This window comes from Nematolebias whitei, chromosome 3, assembly GCF_014905685.2.
Source record: "Nematolebias whitei isolate Nwh7 chromosome 3, NemWhi1, whole genome shotgun sequence".
Classification (NCBI taxonomy): domain Eukaryota; kingdom Metazoa; phylum Chordata; class Actinopteri; order Cyprinodontiformes; family Rivulidae; genus Nematolebias; species Nematolebias whitei.
Genome location: NC_056500.1, coordinates 1706405 through 1714575, shown reverse-complemented (window position 1 = coordinate 1714575; position 8171 = coordinate 1706405). Strand labels below are relative to the sequence as shown.

General features: G+C 43.9%; 1 protein-coding gene across 1 annotated transcript in view; it reads left to right on the top strand.

Annotated features, from left to right (window-relative positions):
- LOC119430358 (microtubule-associated serine/threonine-protein kinase 2) overlaps positions 1–8171 on the top strand; it is a 106042-nt gene that overhangs the window by 58402 nt on the left and 39469 nt on the right. Inside the window, exon 10 of the mRNA XM_037697763.1 lies at positions 6074–6206. Coding sequence (XP_037553691.1) covers positions 6074–6206 — 133 coding nt within the window. The remainder of the gene's footprint in view (positions 1–6073; positions 6207–8171) is intronic.

Genomic DNA, 8171 nt, shown 5'->3' with positions numbered 1-8171 from the left:
TCTGCTTCATCCTCTGCTTCAGCCTCTGCTCTGCTTCATCCTCTGCTTCATCCTCTGCTTCAGCCTCTGCTCTGCTTCAGCCTCTGCTCTGCTTCATCCTCTGCTTCATCCTCTGCTTCATCCTCTGCTTCATCCTCTGCTTCATCCTCTGCTTCAGCCTCGCTCCGTTCAACTCACTCTGCAGAGTTTTTAAAAACTTTATTCAGTCAGCATTAACAAAGCTCTGCAGGCGAACAAAACGGCTCTGCAGCGCCATGAGAGATGCAGAATCGCGCAACACAACTAATCGATAATGGAATTCATTGCCAACACTTTTAATGATCAGTTTTTATTGATTTTTATTGATTCGTTGTTGCAGCCCTAAAAGTATTACTTTATTTAATTAATTTGGGCTGCTCCCTTCTCCAGGTGTTGCCACAATGAACTAACTCGAACAAATTCTTGGCAATTATTTTTACACCGGGTGTCCTCCACAGACACCGAGCTACCACAGCCTCTGTGTGGAGCAGAGAGCTGCCATCTAGGGCACCGTGGGGGGGTTAAGGGCCTTGTTCAAGGGCACAGGGTGGGGCAAATGAGAGTGGAGGCAGGTGTGGGTGCTTCACCTAGCCCACCCAAATTTTGATGTTTGTACGAGGGAGTCGAACTGGTGACCTTCTAATCACAGGCTCGCCGTCTCTAACCTCTGCGCCACCACTCTCCCCACTTAGTAATAAAGTATTAATGAATAATTTAAATTAGGATAAGAAATCAGAAAAAATAATAAAACTAAAAGATTGTAAACATTTAACGTATAAAAACACTGATATATTTTCACGTCGTACGTTCTTTAGTTTAAAAATATGATAAAAGTAGTGAAGTACTGCGTGCATCGTTAGATTATATAATCTGTGCAGTGGTTCCAGCTGTTCAAACATTCCTGACTGTTCCTTTCAAAGAGCGCTGACGTGCAGAAAACTGAAAACTCAACGTAAAACATCCACTGGTTAACTGGTCACCATTAACTTCACACAGACTCTCCCACTGGTACATTTTCATCTTTAAATCACTTCCTGGTCTGCTGCCTTCATACATCTCCTCCTACATGTCTCTGTGTGAGTGCAGCTACAGCGTGCGCTCTCAGGACATCATTACCTGCAGTGTTCCCTCAGTGAGGACTGAACTAGACAAAAGGGCCTTCTCCTACTCCGCTCCTGTTTCCTGGAATATCTTACAAAAAGATCTGAAGCTCTTGACCTTTGACCTCTCTAAGTGGCTTCAAACATCTGTTCAGTTCCTGCAGATGTTCCTGTTTTTAGTTTTCTACGCCGTCTTACAATGTAGCTGTTTTTATTTAGTTTTATATAATTTCTTCTTTACACTTTTCATATTATATGTTTTATATAAGTGTCCATTGTTGTCCTCAGTCTTTGTTAAACCAGGTCTCTGTGTAAATGAGTCCTCGAGGCTCAATGAGACTCACCTGCAGAAATTAAGGCTGAATGAATGAAAAACAAAAGGACTCCAAACCAAAACTATAAAATCATTTTTCTTACATTTAAAAAAACATTCACCAAAATTATTGTTGACTTGTGTTGTGTGTTAAATTCCAGTATTTGAATCAGGGTTGATGACTCTTATCTCCGGTGATGAGCTGCGTAGTGTCTCAGCATACCAAGATGTTTAGGACAATGTTCTGCTTACAGCTTTGTAATAACATTTTTGGGAACAAATCTTTTTATTGCTATAAAATATACCCTGGTGTCATAACAATGATTAAAAAGTCATGGTCTAAGTTGCCTTAACCCGACCCTGCCAGCTCCATGCCGCACCTTTGAGATGAACTAGATCAGAGGTCGTGAGCCACATCTTCTCACCAACATATCTACTCCACCTGATGAATGCTCTGCACAAAGGAATGGGGTAAAAATGTTACAAATCTTGTGGGAAGCCTTGCAAGAAGAGTGCAAGAAGTTGTGCAATAGATGGGAAACAGAGACCAACTTAGGGGCTGAGATGGGGTAGAGGCAGGGCAGCCGACTTGGGACCAGGAAGTTACGGTTCAACCCTCTGCCATGCCCACCTGTCGTGGTGCCTCTGAGCAAGACACCTACTGGTAATCCCTAACTGCTCCCCGGGCACCTACACAGCTGCCCACTGCTCCACCTGGGTGTCTCTCAGGTGATGGGTTAAATGCAGAGAACCAATTTGACCATTGTATGGAGACATACACTGATGACAACCTGAGACTTCTCCTCACAACTTCATATAGAGGCCCTGTTAGCGTAATGGCCAAGTGTGGCTAAATGTTTATATAGTTTGTTTCCTGGTTCGTGCTCAATAATCCAGGTGGAAAAATCCAGCCAAGTTCAGTCAGGTCCTCTGGACGGGTTCTTTCTGTTGAGACGTTTCGTCTTTTATCCAGAAGACTCAGTCTGAGGAGCCACAACAAGCTCAGTCTTACAAACAGCACCTTCACATAGTGGGTCAAGCAGTTTGATGGTGCTCAGGTGGTTTCTGGAGCCCGCCCTCTCCCCCGCCGCCTTGTTCCAGGCAGTCATGGTCAAAGTGGTTCAAAAGTGATGAAGTGTTTGGGTGAAAGACGAAATGTTTCAACAAAAAGAAACCGTCCAGAGGACCTGGCTGAACTTTGTTGGGCGTATAATTTATTGTTGTTCCTTTACTGTAGTGCTGCAGCATGAATCCACATGGACTGGTCATGAGGATGGAGAACCTTCACCAGCGCAGGACTGCAGCACATTTATCAATCTGACTAGACGGCATTAGATCAGGATGTAACTGGTCGTCTTGTATTACACGTTCAGCATGCGTCTCTGCATTGACAGGTAACTTCCAGCGTTCATCAGGTGCGTTCAGCAAACATCGTTTTACCTGAAGCCGTCTGTGAGAACACATGAATGTGGTTCAGTGCAGCAGAGGTCGTGTTTGTGCCACACCGTGTACAAAAGCTCTGCTGCAGCGGCTCATGTTGCTTCAGGATATTTTTCTTTACTGTTCCTCAAACTGAGCAGATGAAATGTAAATTGGAATATTGCTCCGTCCCCGACGTGTCAGTCCTCTGAGCCCCAGGTGTTAGACGGGGCCGGGTCTTTGATAACAAAATAAAGAGCCGCGTGTTGTCGTTGCACAATGATGCTGTGCATCTAACCACACCTGCACATCAGTTTTCTGATTGATGACTCTCCCCCTCGTTCATGTTCGTCAACAATGGGGGTGTCTCCCCCCACAACCCCACGGCTCATCTTTCAGTCGCCAAGGCAACCGTCAGAGGAGGTCGATCGGGTCAGCGTGGACGTGGAGGAGACTTCAGATTGTCCCGGCGGTGAGGTGACAGAGGAGACGTGAAATGCCGGGAGTTCATTTAGCATTCCAGTCAGTTACAAGGTGTGATTTGTTGAAAATGTCACGCAGTCAGTCGACTGTGAGCTGCAAGAATCTTCTCCTGGAGCAGAGCGAGCTATCGGAGTCACGTTAATTCCTCTGGTCCGGGGAACCAATATGACGGAAATGATCCTGCCTGCCTCGGGCTTTCTAATCAAAACGTTATTCCACCAGCACAAATGAAACAAAATCCCTCAGGACGCAACAAAAGGCTGAGAAATAGAAAAAAGGATTCCTTCAAAGTAAAGTGCTGTAAAGTTGAGAGGATGGATGCTGATGGTGTTTTTTTGTGGCAGCTCCATCGCAGTGTTTGCCTGAAGTTCATGAAATTGCTGCAGGTGGAAGTAAATTGTAGATTTGTGATTTGAAATTGGAACGCAGAGATTTCTTCCTCCAGAAAAGCAGAAAGAAAACTTCTGTAGAAGGTGGCTTCACAGGCATGATCCCCTAAAAAATAAAAACTGGTGTAGTTAGGTGCATGTAGCAACGTGCACAGTGTGATGTAGCACAGAGGATGAGATTAAAACTGATTTATTCTGTAAAATCTCATTATTTTTCTTGACCAAACACTAAAGACTAATTTTAATCAACTCAAACTACTGAACAAATGTTACAAAACAAGCATTTGTAGCACAGGAATAAAAATTCTCCAAAGTTATCTAAACCAGTGGTTCCCAACACTGGTCCTTGAGGAACACCATCCTGCATGGTTTAGTTGCTTCTCTGCTCCATCACGCCTGATTTGAATGAACGGGTGATTATCAGGCTCCTGCAGAGCTTGAAGAAGTGATTAAATGAATCAGGTGCAGAGAAACAACTAAAACATGTAGGATGGCGTTCCTCAAGGACCAGAGTTGGGAACCACTGAGATTCTAAACTGACATGTTTCTCATTTAACTGTTGGAATAATATTAGAGGATAAACTGTGAATGTCTAATCTGTCATTTCTGTGGTTTTTGTGCAAACAATGTCTGTTGTTGCCTTTTCTCCCATGTCCCCGTCTAAACTGAGAACAAAACTAAACACAACACCGTCCTGTTTCAAACCTGTGTACGGTCAACTAAACTGAAGGATTCGTACACCCTCAAAATGTGTTTTTTACCCATGATTCTGTAAAACTCCAGTTTGTACTCAACTCAAGCTTGGGCGGGTTTGTAAGAGAATTTACTGAATCGAAATGTGATACTTGAAGCAACACTCGATAAATCTGGGAGGAGAAAGTTATTTTCAGTGAAACCTTTTTGAATTAAGTAACGTTACCTTAAACACTTTAAGTGTGTTGGATTACTGACACACACCTTTTCTTCTGAAGCGCCTCCACAGTGAACTTTGGCCTTTTTGGAGGCACCGACGGCCAAAATGTTTTCCAAAATTATGAAGGAGGCTTAAAATGAAAATATAAAAATTAATAAGAGCTGAGTCCCTGGAGAGCTGTTTGCAGTCAGAACATCCATCCACCATCTGTCCATCATCCATCCTTCCATCATCTGTCCATCATCCATCCATCATCCATCCACCATCTCTCCATCATCCATCAATCCATCCAGCATCTGTCCATCCATCCATCCATCCATCCATCCATCCATCCATCCAGCATCTTTACCTGCTTCTTCCTTTCCGGGTCATGGTGATCAATGGTGCCCAAATTCAGCAGTCACTGTGTGAGAGGTGGGGGACACCTGGACAGGTCTCCAGTCCATCACAAGGACATCTAGGGACAATTTAGAGTTACCAGTCAGTCTAACATGCATGTTTTTAGTCTATGCGAGGAAACCAGAGTACCCGGAGACAACCCACATATCACAGAGAGAACATGCAAACTCCACCCAGAAAGGTCCCTGGCCGGGGTTTGAACCGGCGACCTTCTCGCTGAGAGCAACAGCTCTACCACCTGAGCCACAGTCAGACCATGGAGTGACAAAACGTCCCCACCTTCTCTGGTTGGGAGCTGAGCCCAGCAGGACTGGGTTAGGGGGCTGCTGGGCTGCAGTATTCTTGGAGCAACAGTCTGCTCGTTACTGAAGTGGAGCTTTAGGTGTACCTTTTCAGTCCTGGCGTTGGTTAAGATGATCGGGGTGAGCAGCTGTGGCTGAGTGGTTAGAGCAGTCGTCCTCCAATGCAAGAGTTTGGGGTTTGAATCCACCAGCAGTCACATGCTGAAGTGTCCCTGGGCAAGACACTGAACCCCTCATAGCCTCTGATGTGTGTCCCATCAGTGAATGAATGTGATAAAGCTCTGATTAGTCTCTTTAGAATGATTTGTTCAATTGTCTTTGTACAGATCTAGTATAGAGCTGTATGAACGGGTACATGAGGCACTGATGGTTGTGAAGAGCTTTGAGTGTCTTGATGAGATGAGAAGGTGCTGTAAGTACAGTCCATTTACCATTTACGTAAACCTTGTACTGAGACCAGCCTCCGGGATCTCAAAGGATGTTTATTGTTTCTATACATGGCCACAAACTGGAAGACAAAATAAAATGATTGAGAAAGTGTAATTTTATAATTCCTTCTTTACATAAGAATGATGAGCTCACAGTCAAACCTTTACGAGTGCATTCTTAACGTTCAGAAGATACCAAACCACCTCTTGAGAGTTCTCATCACATTAGATTTGTGTATTTGAAGCTAGATGTTCCTCATTCGGTGCGGCTGTATCTTAAACTGCCTAACGCTTGTTCCTCGATGGCAGGAGTTCAACCCAGAGGAGTTCTACCACCTGCTGGAGGCTGCCGAGGACCACGCCAAGGAGGGGCAGCTGATGAAAGCAGACATCCCTCGATACATCATCAGTCAGCTGGGGCTGACCAGAGACCCACTGGAAGGTGAGCCTGAAGCTTTACTGGACACTACAGGACCACCAGTTCTTCATTTGTAGACCAGCATCACAGGTTCACTTTGTTCCTTGAAGGTAAATCAGAAGATCAGTACCACGCTCATGTCCATCAAGAGCCGACCTGGAGCCAGGGAATGGATCACCATCATGTTTGGAAGCAGACCCGCTGTTTGTGTTCATGAAGGAATAAAACAGTAGAAACCAGAACAACCAGTGCATGAACGGGTTCCCACCAAGCTGGAAATCAGGGAAATTTCCCTGACAGGAAAAAATCTGAGAATTTGAGAAAAATCAGGGAAATCTCAGGAACTTGAACATTGATTTTTTTTGGTTAAAGATATCTGGACATGTTTTTCTATAAATGCCAGTGTTCCAGTAGCAATGGGTCGGCGCTCTGCTTCCACAGTTCATGTTTCCTGACTGACCCACTGCTCCTGTAGCTTTTAGTCTCTAATGTGATTCACTTCAATCGTTCAATTAAATTTCAATCAGAAAGGATTCCAGTTGTAACCGCTTCATAACATAGTGTTAAATCAATCACGGCAGCAGTAAATCCTTTCCCACCACCTGAGACAGGAAGTTCTGAGCGTGTCGTGCAACTGAAATTTCTCCTGGAACGTCAGGATTTATTCAGAGAAGAATCAGGGAAACTTGTGGGAACCCAGTTTCCATGAAGGGAACCCCGATACGAAAGCTTGAATGTGTCATGATGGATGTGTTGCTGTTGTTGCTAAATGGACATGGAGTGGTGTTTAAAAGACTGAATGTCCTTCCTCTCTCATCAAGGCTCTATTTTATATTTCATCTTGTGTCTCGACGCTCCTAAAATGAGTTCTTCAGTTTGGGTCTGGACTTAAGGGCAGAAACTGGTGCCATCAGAAACTGAGCTTGAATTGTTCAGACTGAATCTGTAATCACATAAATTAAATCCACTGGTTTGAAGATAAATGTCACGGAATTTAAACTGAATTTGATGGTTTCAAACTGTATTTTGTTTTACTGAAAACTCAGTTTGACGACTGGACTTTCATTTTCAGCTCTATGACTCAGTTTCAATTCCAAAATTCAGTTTTTTGTGTCACGTCCGGGTCCGTGTGAAAGTCACGGAGTAATGGAACGCAGCTCGACGTCAGTCAAACGTCCTTTACAGAAATGTAGGGATGGGGTTCAGCCTCCTGGAGGCGGTGATGCAACAGAGAGGAGGCAATCCACCGTCAAACACCAGAGAAGAAGAAGAACTTCCTTTACTGCGTCTTTTGCACTGGAGCAGTGGCGTGCACATGAACTTGCACGCCACTGCTCTGAGGCTTTCTCACAGACCCAGATGTGTGACACAAAAAACTGAACTTTGGAACTGAAACTGAATTCTAGAAGTGAAAATGGAAAAAGTAAATTTTCAGTCCAACCAAATGCATCCTGATGCTGCTCAGTAATCTAACACAGAAAATGTTGGATTGTATACCTGGATTATTGAGCATGGACTTTGTTGTTTTCAACAAGTTTGACAAGACTGTCAACAAGGAAGAGGGCCGGCAATGGAGGAGGGGGCGTACCAAAGAGACCATCTAATCACAAGCAGAACTGGTTTGTTCCACTTTGGAGTAAGCTGTTGAAGAAGAATCAGTTTTGTTGTGTGTTTCCTTGACTGATGAAGCCTTCTGGATCGAAGGCGAAATGTTTCAGCACACAAAAAAAGAAACTGTCCAGATGACCTGACTGAAAAGTGTTGGATTGTATACCTGGATTATTGAGCATGGACTTTGTTGCTAACGCAGTTAAGTCAGGTCCTCTGGACTGATTCAAAAATATAAATAAAAAAAACAATTAAATCCAGTTTCAAACCATTAAATCCAGTTTCAAACCACTAAATCCAGTTTCAAACCATTAAATCCAGTTTCAAACCATTGAATCCAGTATCAAACTATTAAATCCAGTTTCAAACCATAAAATCCAG